This window comes from Schistocerca gregaria, chromosome 7 (assembly GCF_023897955.1).
Source record: "Schistocerca gregaria isolate iqSchGreg1 chromosome 7, iqSchGreg1.2, whole genome shotgun sequence".
Taxonomy (NCBI): domain Eukaryota; kingdom Metazoa; phylum Arthropoda; class Insecta; order Orthoptera; family Acrididae; genus Schistocerca; species Schistocerca gregaria.
In genome coordinates this window covers 324652700-324668958 of record NC_064926.1, presented here as the reverse complement: position 1 = coordinate 324668958, position 16259 = coordinate 324652700, and the positions used below count along the sequence as shown (strand labels likewise).

At 46.6% G+C, this 16259-nt stretch overlaps 1 protein-coding gene across 1 annotated transcript in view; it reads left to right on the top strand.

Moving 5' to 3' along the window:
- The window catches only part of LOC126282387 (ankyrin repeat and SAM domain-containing protein 1A-like), a 790528-nt gene that overhangs the window by 645679 nt on the left and 128590 nt on the right, over positions 1-16259 (top strand). The window contains exon 11 of the mRNA XM_049982044.1: positions 14446-14787. Within this exon, the coding sequence (XP_049838001.1) occupies positions 14446-14787 (342 nt within the window). The remainder of the gene's footprint in view (positions 1-14445; positions 14788-16259) is intronic.

The following is a 16259-nucleotide window of genomic DNA, read 5'->3' as shown; positions in this document are numbered from 1 at the left end:
TTTCACGTTAAACCCACATATCTTTCAATTTTGACAAATAGTGAGAAATGTGTAGGGTAGTGAGTATGGGGATTTGTGTGTTAGGAGTTTATGACACCTTCCTGATATCGCCTCATGGTGAAGATACACTACAGCAGTTCGTCGATCATATGAATGTTGTTCATCCCAACATTAAATTTACTATCGAGATGGAGAAGCACGGCTAGCTACCATTCTTGGATGTTTTGGTGGAGCGGAAGGCAGGAGGCCAGCTTGGTTATTCAGTGTACCGGAAACCAACACACACTGATTGGTACTTGAACGCCAATAGTTTCCACCACCCTGTGCACAAGAAAGCGGTCCTGAACATGTTGGTTCATAGAGCCAAGATTATCTCTGACGACGATCACCTACGGTCTGAATTTCAGAACTTAAAACGTTTGTTCGGGGGAAATGGATACAGCAAAAGAGACATCACAAACGCCTTCAAGGGTCGTCGACGAAACACACCTGGTGAATCAGTAAAAGAGACCAAACGGACTGTATTCCTGCAATACTGCTGAGCGATTAGCAGTAAGTTAGGACGTCTGCGCCGGCCCGGGTGCGGAGCGGTTCTAGGCGCTACAGTCTGGAACCGCGCGACCGCTACGGTCGCAGGTTCGAATCCTGCCTCGGGCATGGATGTGTGCGATGTCCTTAGGTTAGTTAGGTTTAAGTAGTTCTAAGTTTTAGGGGACTGATGACCTCAGATGTTAAGTCTCATAGTGCTCCGAGCCATTTGAACCATTTTTGCGACTCAACATCCCCACAACATGGAAAGTAGCAATCTATCCTTTTCATAGTATTATACTATTTTCTTCTGCGACAGTTGACAACACTGTTCCAAAAATGAATTAAAATTAGTTCCTCGGCAGCGATCAAGGTTTTCGGGAGGTTCCCACTTAAATGAATACTGGAACTGAAAACCACTCCAAATTATTCCAAATTAGGAACCCATCTGCTCCACTCCCAACGTATAGAACGAAGTTCTGTAACAGTTCGCCCAATTCTCATTGGTAAGAAATGAAAGCTGCATAAAGAGGCAAGTTAGTTGGAGGCACTTAACAATGATTTGTTCTTTCTCACTGGTAACAAATCAGTAATTAAAGAGTTTCTCGGGAAAAGCCCGTCGAACAAGAGTTTACATTATTCTCAAAATAAAACGAGGTCAGTTGAATTTATACATATTTTTTACCAAATTATTTCTGCTGATTGCTTTGTATCCAGTGGGGCTGGTATTGAATAATTATAGCCATTTCAATTCGACGCTCGCACAGAAATTCAATAGTGTCTCGAGGGGGCAGGGAGTGCGCAGTGTAAAAATCGGAGATCATGCCGGAGCTGTGCAGGGGAGACAGAGTGGCGAGCAGTGGTTGCCAAGGAGCACCTGCTTCCTGGCCGCCGGCGGTCTCCATGGAGACGGCGCACGCCAGAGCGCGCTGCTCGGTAAACATAATATAGCGGCCCGCTGACATTATTACCTCGGACTGGTGTACTCGTATTGTGGGCCTGCCGCTGGCCGCAGCCGCCGCCGCCGCCGCCGCCCGTTGTATTTACCTGCTGGCTTTTTCGCTTCTCTCTGTACTCGTGTCTCCCGTCCGTGCCGGCGGGAGAGGAACCCCACGTGTGTGTGTGTCTGTGTGTGTCGACGCGACGCGTACACGTGACGTTGCATTTTAATTAAAAGGGACCTTTCTGTGCGTGCTACGTCCTGGCGGACGGGCGGCGTCCGGTGGTGGCGTCGCAGCCGCCGCCGTTGCCGCCCCCCGCCCCCAGGGCAGCCGGCCAGACGCGGCCGGGTCCGGCCCCCAGCCCCCGCCCCTGACGCGGACGTGCGCGGCGCGTTGCGGCGCTGCGCCAGTGTGGAGCGCTCGGCGGCCCTCTCTCGCACGGCGCGGCACCGCGTCCTTTCTACCTCGCAAAAATTTCGGACGCGCGCCACGAAAAGTTGGAAATTAATAAATTAAAACAGCAACAGATGCCGCCAAGCGTGAAGTGCGCAAACTATGCAGATTACATTCTGGGGCGCGCGGCGTGGCGTCGCGTGCAGGTGGGCTGCTCCTGCCCGGCGCCGTAATTAACAGAAAACACAGCGGCCTGGTCTGTTTCGCTTTTTGTTGGCGCTGCTGCCTGCTGTGTCTCGCGCCCTCCTCCTCTGATTCTTCCGTCCCTCTCTCTCTCTCTACGTCTGTCCATCTCTCATTCCCTCCAGCTCTCCCTGGGACTCACTCCTCTCCACCGAACACCACTGCCAGCTTTAATGTCAAATTGCAGCGCTCCACTAAGAACACTACCCACTTCGCTCTCGTCTATTTGGCGGCACTCGCCCGCTTCTAGCATGGAAGGAAGCGTAGCCGGAAGAGGGGAACGGCAAACTGCGAGCTTTGGAAACATAGTTTGGCGTGTTTATCCTTCGGGATATAGAGGCGTGATGAAGTCCTAAAACCGTTTCGAACTAGACGTCAACGGAATGGAAGGTGACGTCACCTTCAAATGGTGGTGCACTCACACTACAGGGAGCGTCAACGTAACGGCACTTGGATTACCCCAGTACCAAGCTGTGATAGTCAGGTTATTACACACCATCTGTGATACAAAAAGTCGGAATAGAGTATCAGAATTAAGAAATTAGCAGTGATAACTTTTACAGTGCCTCGCACGAAATATGTCACGATTTGTATCGGACGTAATTTATGAGCCGTACTAGATATCCCATTGAGCATTTCAGCAGCAGTAGCAGTAGAGATTGCAGAACCAAACGAGTTACGAAATTACGCGTAATTCACTATTCCGTCGCTAGGAGACAAGTGTTTACAACATGGCAAACAACGGATAACTAACAACGCAGAAGCGATCAGCAGTTGTGTTACTTCTTCACGAAACAAAAAGACATTTTGCGACTCTAGCTGGTTTCGACAATTTATCGCACTTCCCTGGGGCACTCCTGACGATACCCTTGTCTCTGATGAACAGTCGCCATCGAGGACAACACACTGGGCTCTATTATTTAAGAAATCTTCGAGCCACTGTCATACCTGTAAATCTATTCCGTATGCTGATAACTTTTTTAACTGTCTGCCGTGTGAAACCGTGTCAAATACTTTAATAAAATCTAGGAATATGGATTCCGCCTATTGCCCTTGATCCGTGAGAAAAGGGCAAGCTGAGATTCGCACGAGCAATGTTTTCTAAAACCGTGAGCTTTTCCCTCGCAAGGGAATTTGTTCGAACTGAGAATATGTTCAAGGATTGTTATACCCCTCTTATATCAAAGATGGTAACAGGTTGAAAGTCGCACTGTTTTCGTCCATTCCATGCTACTAAGACGTTCAAGACATAATTTACAAGTTCCACTAAATTTTTTACATAGACCGTGGTTGACATTTATATTCACTGGAAGTACCCTCAGTTGCAGTGAATCTCTTTGTCTCACCATATTATCTGCATACGCCGCGGGTGACACATTACCCGCCCTGATAGACGAGCGCGTTAACGCGCCGTTTACGGGAATCGGGTAGGCACGTCCTACCCTGGTTCGAATCCACCTCGCTGATTAAGGACGGGGCTGGTGCGCCGGTAGCCTGGATGTGGTTTTTACGCTGTTTTCCACATCCCACTAAACCGTCTGGTACCCACTTCACCCTCAGGTATCTGAATTCTCACCTCGTAATTTTAAGTGATCTGACTGTGATCCGATTGCTGGGTATCGGACCTTAGGGAGAGAGACGTACTTCACAACGATCACATAGAAATTTTAACTGCAACCTAGCTGTACTTGACGAGACTGTTATCATTTACTACAAAATTAATAAAAAAATCCTTTAATGTAATTTATTCGACTTTCAACAACAGAAAACACACCTAACCGTACCAGTCTCATTCACTTTCATGAAACTGGCAAATACCAAAAATCATTCATCCTGAAATAGTCACGGACGATTCATCATGCCTATTACAAAGAAATGCTATTGTCAGTTCACTATTAAACACTTTTATCTTGATCAAATTGAAGTATACAGTTCAAGAGACCTTTGGAAGTATCAGACATGTAGGCATGTATATATGCAGACTGAAGAGACGAATGAAAATTTGTACCAAGGTCAGGATTCGAACCAACGTCTCTTGTTCCTAGGTAGATGCGTCTGCGTTTGGGTTTCAAGGCAGACTCCCCCGTTTCTTTCGATGCTGAGGTCTATCGGGTTCAAGTCCCGGTCTTGGTAAAAATTTTCATGTGTCACTTTAATCTATATCGTATTACGAGTATCAACTTTTATTTTACTTTTTCGCCCATTTCTGTCTCTCGACTCTTTCAGTGCATGCTCCCTCGACCGACTCTACCCTACTTATGCCTAAGGGCGCTCGCTAATAACTAAGGCTGTCGATTCGATACGACCATGTCCTGCCCGCCGGAAAAGGTGGGGGAGTAGAGAAAGTCTAGAAACCGACGGAAGGTAGTAGACACTAAGGCTCACCAGCGAGCACCTGCTGCTATGACGTTCGCTGCTAGTGAGATCTATGACGGTATCCTTACGGTTACACTGTATGCAAACAGAAAATGTACTCACACTTGAAAATGAGATTTAATTTAGACACAGACTGACTGGGTACAGGAATTCCGTCCTGGGGAGAGTAATGGAGTCATGAAGAGCATCCGACCACCATATACCACTAACAGTGCCACAACCCATATAAGAATTCTAACGCCACAGTGATACGGGAAATATCGAAGGCGGAGAAGGAGAGAAAAAAGAAGAACAAGACTGTCTGAGGTTATTACTGAGTGCTCAGCGTACATGATCATAAACACATCGCTCCACCTACGAAATAATGTGAAATTACTTAATGAAAAGTCTGGAAATAAGCAACTTCGCAGTCCCGTCGTCATGGTGCTCACAGCTGCTGCCCATTCTCATGATACTCACACGGTTCTGCCGTAGCGGGTGACAGAGGTGGTAGGTGTGGATTCTGAATATGGCCAAAGCATTTGCATCCGTTTTGCAACAGAGTCTAAACTAAGAAAGACGGAGGCGGAGAAGGCCGCTTCGGTAGCAAAGTCGAAGACTTCTCGGCGTGCGCATAAGATGAAGAGCGTGTCTCTCTTCGCTATTGTGGAAATTGCGCTGGCTCCGCCACTGACGTAAACTCTCTAGCCAATTACGGTAAAGATTGTGAGTTCTGACCAACGAAGAATTCAGGAATATATTACCAAAATCTCTTCTCTTGCATACCTTGACTTGATTAACCAATGGTGGTAAAAGTCTCTAAAAAGCACGTTTATTAGGAACGACTTTTTGGTTAATATTTATCAGTAGCAGAGAGACCAGGCGTTGTCCAGGTATTCGTTAATAGCTGTGCACCAAAGCCTGCACCACGCACCGATTGGCCTTGTATTTAATGTTTCTGACCTCATATTTAGTGAACTGAGAGTATATGTCGCTAAATGATATAATTTAGTAGCTACATTCAGTGCTATATGTGTGTACTGTCTGCAAAATTTTTAAGAATGCAGTTAGCAGTAAAAAATTAGTAACTTGTCACGGCACTTGTGATACTTTTACTACATTAAAAGAGTAAAATCTTTTCCTTTCTTCCTTTTATAGGTGACGTCAGCGAGAAAAAAAATTCTTAGAAATTTGAAATTATGTGTAAAGTCTGCTGCAAGTCAGTACGTACTCTCATTCTCAAATTCTAGGTGAATAAAGTCCGGGAATTCACATGTCGTAGTCTACGCTTCTTTTTAATACCCACCCGCAACCCTATGACAGGCAGATTGGTCTTACCCCCACAGCGATTGTTGCCGGACGGTAAGGTGTATGTGTACCAACTTTGATTGGAATTGTTCCAGTAAGCTTCCGGTGTGCAGCCGCAAGAAATCACCTTCTTCTTCTTCTTCTTCTTCTTCTTCTTCTAATATTTCGGCTGTATAACGTTCAGCCATCTTCAGAGTGAGCCGCTCCAGAGCTCGCTTCGTCCCTTTATACTGTTGCACCGCGCGACTGCGCATGTGGCCACAGATGCAAATGCGCCAGAGACGTTGGTCGGCGGCAGAGACGTGCATAATACGCGAGTTGTATCTATGACTCCGCAGTTGATCTTTGTTGGCATATCGATATATCATTGCGAGCTCCACTCTGACGACGTCTTTGCGAGTTTATTACAGCAAGTGCCGGAGTCCAGGATTTATCAAGATTGAAACCACTATCTCTATTAATTAAGTTGGTCGTCAAGCGAATTTCAATTGCCTCCTTTACTATCGAGTCCCAAAAGCACGATGTAGTTGCCAAAATTTCGACGTTGTCATACAACATACTGTGACCATTATCAATATAGTGCTCTGCCACTGCCGACTTGTTCGGTTGTAAAAGTCGTGTGTGCCTCCGGTGTTCTGTACATCTTTCTTGGACAGTACGAGTTGTTTGTCCGATGTAAGAAAGGCCACATTCACATGGAATTTTGTAAACTCCAGATTTTCGGAGCAGCAAATCATCTTTGACGGAGCCCACGAGTGCAGCTGTCTTAGGTGGAGGACGAAAAATCACTTTTACTTTGTGTCTGCCGCGAATGCGTCCTATTTTTGATGAGAGGCTACCCACATATGGCAGGAAGGCCATCGATTTAAAGGTTTCTTCATCTTCTTCTGCTTTCTTTGTGGCCTCTTTCGGTTTTATTTTCAGTGCCCTCTGTATTTGTTGTGGGGAGTACCCATTGTCTTCAAACACTCTTTGTAAGTGGGAAAGTTCATCTTGCAGACTGCTTTCGTCAGAAATAATATGCTCTCTGTGAGTCAAAGTTCGGAGAACACTCATTGTCTGGGCCGGATGGTGGCAGTCATTTGCACGTAAATACAGATCGGTGTGTGTCTGCTTCCTATACACTTCATGTCCCAAAGTGCCATCCTCTCTGCGCCGAACCAAAACATCCAAGACTGGAAGGCATCCCTCCTTTTCAATTTACATTGTGAACTTTATTTGATCGTGGAGGGAGTTCAGATGTCTTATGAAGTCTTGCAGTTTGTCTTCACCATGGGGCCAAACTACAAAGGTATCATCAACATACCTTCAAAATAGCGTGGGTTTCAAGTCAGCAGATTCAAGCGCCTTCTCCTCGAAGCCCTCCATGATTGGAATTGTCCAGGGGTTTAGAAGGAAAACCCACAAAAACACACACACACACACACACACACACACACACACATATATATATATATATATATATATATATATATATATATATATATATTCCTGGAAATGGAAAAAAGAACACATTGACACCGGTGTGTCAGACCCACCATACTTGCTCCGGACACTGCGAGAGGGCTGTACAAGCAATGATCGCACGCACGGCACAGCGGACACACCAGGAACCGCGGTGTTGGCCGTCGAATGGCGCTAGCTGCGCAGCATTTGTGCACCGCCGCCGTCAGTGTCAGCCAGTTTGCCGTGGCATACGGAGCTCCATCGCAGTCTTTAACACTGGTAGCATGCCGCGACAGCGTGGACGTGAACCGTATGTGCAGTTGACGGACTTTGAGCGAGGGCGTATAGTGGGCATGCGGGAGGCCGGGTGGATGTACCGCCGAATTGCTCAACACGTGGGGCGTGAGGTCTCCACAGTACATCGATGTTGTCGCCAGTGGTCGGCGGAAAGTGCACGTGCCCGTCGACCTGGGACGGGACCGCAGCGACGCACGGATGCACGCCAAGACCGTAGGATCCTACGCAGTGCCGTAGAGGACCGCACCGCCACTTCCCAGCAAATTAGGGACACTGTTGCACCTGGGGTATCGGCGAGGACCATTCGCAACCGTCTCCATGAAGCTGGGCTACGGTCCCGCACACCGTTAGGCCGTCTTCCGCTCACGCCCCAACATCGTGCAGCCCGCCTCCAGTGGTGACGCGACAGGCGTGAATGGAGGGACGAATGGAGACGTGTCGTCTTCAGCGATGAGAGTCGCTTCTGCCTTGGTGCCAATGATGGTCGTATGCGTGTTTGGCGCCGTGCAGGTGGGCGCCACAATCAGGACTGCATACGACCGAGGCACACAGGGCCAACACCCGGCATCATGGTGTGGGGAGCGATCTCCTACACTGGCCGTACACCTCTGGTGATCGTCGAGGGGACACTGAATAGTGCACAGTACATCCAAACCGTCATCGAACCCATCGTTCTACCATTCCTAGACCGGCAAGGGAACTTGCTGTTCCAACAGGACAATGCACGTCCGCATGTATCCCGTGCCACCCAACGTGCTCTAGAAGGTGTAAGTCAACTACCCTGGCCAGCAAGATTTCCGGATCTGTCCCCCATTGAGCATGTTTGGGACTGGATGAAGCGTCGTCTCAGGCGGTCTGCACGTCCAGCGCGAACGCTGGTCCAACTGAGGCGCCAGGTGGAAATGGTATGGCAAGCCGTTCCACAGGACTACATCCAGCATCTCTACGATCGTCTCCATGGGAGAATAGCAGCCCTCATTGCTGCGAAAGGTGGATATACACTGTACTAGTGCCGACATTGTGCATGCTCTGTTGCCTGTGTCTATGTGCCTGTGGTTCTGTCAGTGTGATCATGTGATGTATCTGACCCCAGGAATGTGTCAATAAAGTTTCCCCTTCCTGGGACAATGAATTCACGGTGTTCTTATTTCAATTTCCAGAAGTGTATACATACGGTTCACGTCCACGCTGTCGCGGCATGCTACCAGTGTTAAAGACTGCGATGGAGCTCCGTATGCCACGGCAAACTGGCTGATACTGACGGCGGCGGTGCACAAATGCTGCACAGCTAGCGCCATTCGACGGCCAACACCGCGGTTCCTGGTGTGTCCGCTGTGCCGTGCGTGTGATCATTGCTTGTAAAGCCCTCTCGCAGTGTCCGGAGCAAGTATGGTGGGTCTGACACACCGGTGTCAATGTGTTCTTTTTTCCATTTCCAGGAGTATATATATATATATATATATATATATATATATATATATATATATATATATATATATATATGATGACAGTTATTGAACTGCATGAAGTAAAATAGTCACAACTTCTGAATGGCTTGCATTAGGACGTTCAAACTGAATACTTGGCCGCGGGACATGATGACATGACGGGAATTAGTACGCGCGTGCATGGCTTGGCTTAGGGACGAAACCCACTTTCATTTGGATGGGTTCGTAAACAAGCTAAATTGGCGCATTTCGGTGACTGAGAATCCGCATTTCGCGATCAAGAAGTCTCTTCACCCTCAACGGATGACTGTGTGATGTGCAATGTCCAGTCACGGAATAATCAGTGCTATATTCCTTGATGGCACGGTGACTACCGAACTGTACGTGAAGGCTTTGGAAGATGGTTTCATCTCCATTGTCCAAAGTGACCCTGATTTCGACAAGATGTGGTTAATGGAAGATGGAGCTCGACCCCATCGAAGCAGGAGAGTGATGACCTGGAGGAGCAGTTTGGTGACCGCATTTTGGCTCTGAGGTACCCAGGGGCCACTGGCATGAGCCTCGACTCGCCGCCATATTCTCCCAAGCTGACCAGCCATTCAGGAGGCCAATGGCAGCATCGGTATTCCGACACTTCAGCGGGTCATGTAGAATTTCGCTATTCGTCTGCGCCACATCATCGCCAATGATGGAAGGAGTATCTAACATGTCACAACCCAAACCCGAATATCTCTAGTGACGTTTACAAGTAGGATAAAGTTTGTGCACGGCGTAGTTTGTAAATAATTTACGTCTTTTTCATATAGTTCAAAAATTGTTGTAGAATGTATGGATTCCCAGTTTACACATGGTCTCCATGAGGTCTTAAATACTCTCTCCTCTTGCAATCGATGTGGCGCAGTGGTTAGCACACTGGACTCGCATTCGGGAGGACGATGGTTCAATCCCGTCTCCGGTCATCCTGATTTAGGTTTTCCGTGATTTCCCTAAATCGCTTCAGGCAAATGTCGGGATGGTTCCTTTGAAAGGGCACGGCCGATTTCCTTCCCAATCCTTCCCTAACCCGAGCTTGCGCTCCGTCTCTAATGACCTCGTTGTCGACGGGACGTTAAACACTAACCACCACCACCACCACCATCCTCTTGCAATGAGTTACGAAACATTACTAATCACTGCACAAACGATGCGTCTGCCAAAGTTTGCGCTAAATCAAAGATAGCTGATGTAATTTAACAACATAACTGATCTAAAAAATACCTTTTGCACTTTAATATAAGAACTGCAAACGCACCAAATAAATATTTGGTATTACAAAGCGAGATGTTTAACTTATATGTTATTTGAGAAAAATATAGAAAAATTATAGTTTGGAGTACATTAATATTATCACTAAACGTCTAGGATTCGACCTTGCGTCTGGAAAATCAGATTAAACGAGGAAAAATATTTTTAATTATTTACACAAAAGCTGCAAATTATTTATTGGCCAACGTGTTTCGGCCAACAGCGTTGACTCAGTGATAACACCAGTTCCCGTCAGATCGCCGAAATTAAGCACTGTCGGGCTTGGCTAGCACTTGGATGAGTCAGTTTCCGGGTTTCCGGGGTGCTTTTGGCAAGAGGGGTACATTCAGCCCTTGAGGCCAGTTGGGTTACTTGACTGAGGAACAGCGGCTCTGGTGGGAAAATCTGTCTCTTAAGTTCTGTTACACAATGTAAAGTGGATCTACAAGCAGCACCAAGATAATTCTGACAATGATGGTATGGAGTCCACGTAGAATGCGCTTCCTGAGTCTTATTCACACTTCTGTTGTGAGCTTACATTATGTCATACATGTACGAGAAATAAACCTGTGCGCTTCTGAGTATTCGAGACCTGTAGCTGTGCTTACTCGTCTTACACTGAGCTGGGTATTTGCCTCCGTGACTTGACTTTGCGTATATTCGGCACTGACGTCAATTGAGACGAAATAGTCTGCCAGGTTTACAAACAGACAGCGCAGAATCGACGGCTGTCAGAAGAAAGCAACCATGGCCAGGCCGAACAAATTTAGAAAGACGGAACAGTATCTGCCAGTGATACGTAGCCTAGACAAAGTCTTTATGCATGTTTACAGCGTCGAATATTTGTATGGAGTACCAAACAGATTTTACAGAGGTTGAAACGTCCCCTTAGAAAAATTGTACACGACTGGTCTATGTGAAACGTCCTCTTTGAACAATTATACACGAATGTTCTTAAACTGACACACAATAGTTTTTAGCGCAACGCAATCTGACTTTCAAAAATCCCTACGAAAGAATGGCCCTCACTAACATTAACCTATATGTTTCACAAATCACTTACCTCACAAAAATCTTCGTTACTCGAACTACTGCAATACAGGGAGCGCCACTACTGCCAGCTAACTAAAAGATTCAAACTACGGAAGTCACTAACTACTGATAGGCATAGTTAGCAAATGAAAGATTTTAATAGAGAACAAACAATGTATTTACCTCACTAGTCATAATATATATAGCAGTTCATGACACCAATTCTTACAAATTTCAAAACTCCGCCATCTCTCTCCCCACGTCCACCACTGCTGGCGGCTCACCTGCAACTGCGCAACGCTACGCGCTGTTAGCATCCAGCTGCCGCTGCCCGACACTACAATGGCAAGTATTACAACAATGCCAACCAGCCACGGACTGCACACGGCACAGCCAGTGATTTTCATACAGAGGGCTACGTGGCGGCGGCGTTACCAATTAAAAAAAACCTAAACATCCTACTTACAAGGTGCTGAAATTATTGTGGTAGCGGCCATTGGCTGAAGATCTTGAGACGATTGCTAACAGGCAACAAGTCAGTATACGGTCACGAAAACCTCAGCGATTTTATATTCTAGAATTTTTAAGTTTTCTTTCAGTATCCATCACTTGCATTATTAGCTGATTTCATAAACATTATAGTTTGTCACTATACCTTTTTTCCAAAAAGTATAGCGCCCTTCTAACGTTTTTAAGTTCGTGTAGACGCAGAAATGGCGACTTGAATGTAAGTGGTTATACAATAACCATTTGAGTTGGTAGAAGTGGAAGAAGAATGTCGTCAGTTACACTGGTACGTAGGGTCATGAAACAAGAAGTTCATAAATATCGCCTCGCCACTAAGTGTAATCAAAGGGCTGCTACACTTTTAAAGTGACACATGAACATTTACGGCGATACTCAAACCCGAATTTCCGGTTTTTCATGAGTGGTCGTCTTAAACGATACGCTGCATCAAAGGTTCCCAAACATTTTTGTCTCGTAGACCACATGCCAATATTTTTTTTGTTTTGTTTTGTTGGGGTAGTTCGGGTAGACCTCATGCCTTTCGTAGTGGAATTTTTACAAATTGATCAACTTCAAATGTTTCGTTAAAAACAACAGTCGAGATCGCCGTAACATTCGTTTGTTATGACAGTGTCCGATTGTGGTATCACATGAAAAACCGAGGAGCCGCCTGCACCAGCGTATTGTGCTGATTCGTAAATTAATACACTTCAAGTGGGTTTCTGGCCCATCAAATGCAGCGCCAGATACTCTTTCTACAACTCGGAGATGGACAAGGTGTAGAACTTTACAGAATGGAGCTAGAAGAATAATTAATAATATCACTGAACGTTGCGAGCAGGAGAGCGAAAATAATACGTGTAACGACATTCCTCTCAACAGCGAGTAGTTCGCCCTCTGTAATGTTCGCACATGCATTGAAAATGCGCTGACGCATGTTGTCAGGCGTTGTCGGTGGATCACGATAGCAAATACCCTTCAACTTTCCCCACAGAAAGAAATCCGGGGACGTCAGATCCGGCTTCGACGACCAATCCATGTGATGAAATATGCTATGCCATACCACTTCAATCAGCATACATTGTAGCATTTAGGTTGCCATCGATTATCCTTCGTCTCATAATGCCGCTCCATACATTAACCTGCCAAGGTCGCTGATGTTCCACTTGTCGGAGCCATCGTGGCTTTTCTGTTGCCCAGTAGTGCATGTTATGCCGGTTTTCGTTAGCGCTGTTGGTGAATGACGCTTCGTCGCTAAGTAGAACGCGTGCAAAAAATCTGTCATCGTCCCGTAATTTCTCTTATGCCCAGTGCCAGAACTGTGCAAGACGTTCAAAGTCGTCGCCATGCAATTCCTGGTGCATAGAAATATGGTACGGGTGCAATCGATGTTGACGTAGAATTCTCAACACCGACTTATTTGAGATTCCCAATTCTCGCGCAGTTTGTCTGCTACTGATGTGCGGATTAGCCGCGACAGCAGCTAAAACACCTACTTGGGCATCATCATTTGTTGCAGGTCGTGGTTGACGTTTCACATGCGGCTGAACACTTCATGTTTCCTTAAATATCGTAACTATCCGGCGAACGGTCCGGGCACTTGGATAATGTCATCCAGGATACCGAACAGCATACATAGCACACGCTCGTTGGACATTTTGATCACAATAGCCATACATCAACACGATATGGACGTTTTCTGCAATTGGTAAACGGTCCATTTTAACAGGGGTAATGTATCACGAAGCAAATACCACGTACTTATACGTTTGTGACTATTACAGCGCCATGTATCACAAAGCGAAAAACGTGGTCCAACTAAAACATTCATATTTCTTTACGCACTACACGAATATGTAATAAAAATGGGGGTTCGTATTTTAAAAAAACGCAGTTGAAATCTGTTTGACCTATGGCAGCGCCATCTAGCGGGCCACCCATAGCGCCATCTGATTTCCCCCTTCAAGCTAGACAAGTTTCGTTTTTCGTAGTTTTTTCGTTTGACGCTTATTTCGTGAGATATTTGGCCCGGTCGCTATCAATGGACCACCCTGTATACCTGACCCTTGACAGCCAGACCTTGTCTACGATATCACTGTGTGCAATGAAAGTATTATTGTGATAAGAGTGTATTTCTATCACTGTTTAATTAATTTTTGGCAATCGGACTGTCTAATTAGTAGCAGAACTCACATTCGTTGGTTGGTTTCTTTTCTTCTGACGATATAAATTACAGATTTTGTGGTGTAAAAACATTCCACGGCATAAAAATGTTCCTTCATTGTTTGTAATGGTTACTAAACAATGCGTGCATCTTTGAATCATTCCACTCGTTTGCAGCTCCCAAAGGTAAGGTTAGTGACCACCCCTGCCGCACAACTGGCTTCGCGGTAAAACGCCGGACGTGTTCAGGACAACGGTACGGCAGTACAGATCGCCGTCCGACCATGAAGATTTAGGTTTTCAGTGATATCCCTGATTCGCTTAAGGTGATTTCTGGGATGGTTCCTTCGAAAGGGCACGGCCGATTCCCATCTTAAATCCGATCTTGTGCTCCATATTCTGATGTCCTCCCTACAAAGCCCCCTTAAAGCGAGGGAGATTTCTTGCAGGTGTTTCGCGGCACGGCAGGACCGCGTTGACGAGGGGCTGTCGTGTTGCAGGGCTGTACAAGGGGTCGACGGCGCAGGGCGTAGAGTGCGGGACGCGCGCCGAGCGGCCTCGGACACTCCGCCGCCTGCGCAGCGTGTACGAGGGAGGCGGCGCCGGAGGCGGCGTCGGGGGCGGCTCCGCGGGCGCCGCGGACGCCGGGGCCACCGCCAACGGCCGCGCCTCTGGCGAAGACGCTGACAAGCCCAGTGCCGGCTCGCTGTCCATCTTGAGCCCGTTCGACGAGCAGGAGGAGTGGGCTAAGATCTCGGAGATCATGGCTTCGTTTGGCACCGGGCTCGTCCGCGAGTCCGTCTTCGTCAGCGATCTCGAGAAGGAGTTTCAGAGCAGGCTCGGTGAGTTCGCCGCGCCAATTACTTCCGCGTTCCGTCTTTCGCTCCAGACAGCACTCCACTTTGCACCCGTTACGTATTTCTTATTATAGAGACAGAGACACTGGCCAAAAACTGGTCACGAGATGTGAGACAAAGGGGCAAATAACACGAGATTTCAGTTTAACTCCGGTCTATGACGTATCATCCGGAAGTCATAATTCTTTGATCAGACGAATATCGCAGATGTCCATCTCTTGTAGGATCCTAAACCATGTTGTAGGCCATGCATTGCGACGTTCGTGGTAAAATGTACAAGTAACAGAGGTTACGTCCCTTCAACGACGAGGTCATCAAAGGAGGACACGAGAAGGGATTTGGGAAGGAATCGGCCATGCCCTACCAAAGGAACCATACAGGCATTCGTCTTAAGCTATTTAGGGGAATCACTGAAAACCTAAATCTGTTCAATATCTTCCCACAGGCTCTGTGTTGTCTGGGAAAAGTAGTTGCAGGTGCTTGCGTATGTCGGTGCCACATCACATCTAATAGCACCGATCAGAACTCTATACAATAATCACCTCGCAACTCTGAAGACAAGTGCCGTCACGCCTGATTTCTTCAGCATGTCTGAAGGTGCTAGACAAGGTCCTGCACTATCCACTCACCTGTACAACTTCTATGCCGACCATGTCATTAGGATACCTCTTGATGGCTGGACTATAGGCTTCTCAGGTGGAATGTTAGCAACCTCCAGTTTGTCGATGACACGTTCTTCTAGCCAGCAGCGAAAAAGAACTAACTCAGCTACTGACAAATGTCAAGAACTTAAGTCTGTCACGTTGTTGTTGTTGTGGTCTTCAGTCCTGAGACTGGTTTGATGCAGCTCTCCATGCTACTGTATCCTCTGCAAGCTCCTTCATTTCCCAGTACCTACTGCAACCTACATCCTTCTGAATCTGCTTGGTGTATTCATCTCTGGGTCTCCCTGTGCGAATTTTACCCTCCACGCTGCCCTCCAATGCTAAATTGGTGATCCCTTGATGCCTCAGAACATGTCCTACCAATCGATCCCTTCTTCTAGTCAAGTTGTGCCACAAACTTCTCTTCTCCCCAATCCTATTCCATACCTCCTCATTAGTTATGTGATCTACCCATCTAATCTTCAGCATTCTTCTGTAGCACCACATTTCGAAAGCTTCTACTCTATTCTTGTCTAAACTATTCATCGTCCATGTTTCACTTCCATACATGGATACACTCCATACAAATACTTTCAGAAACGACTTCCTGACACTTAAATCTATACTCGATGTTAACAAATTCCTCTTCTTCAGGAACGCATTTCTTGCGATTACCAGTCTACATTTTATATCCTCTCCACTTCGACCATCCTCAGTTACTTTGCTCCCCAAATAGCAAAACTCATTTACTACTTTAAGTGTCTCATTTCCTAATCTAATTCCCTCAGCATCACCCGACTTAATTCGACTACA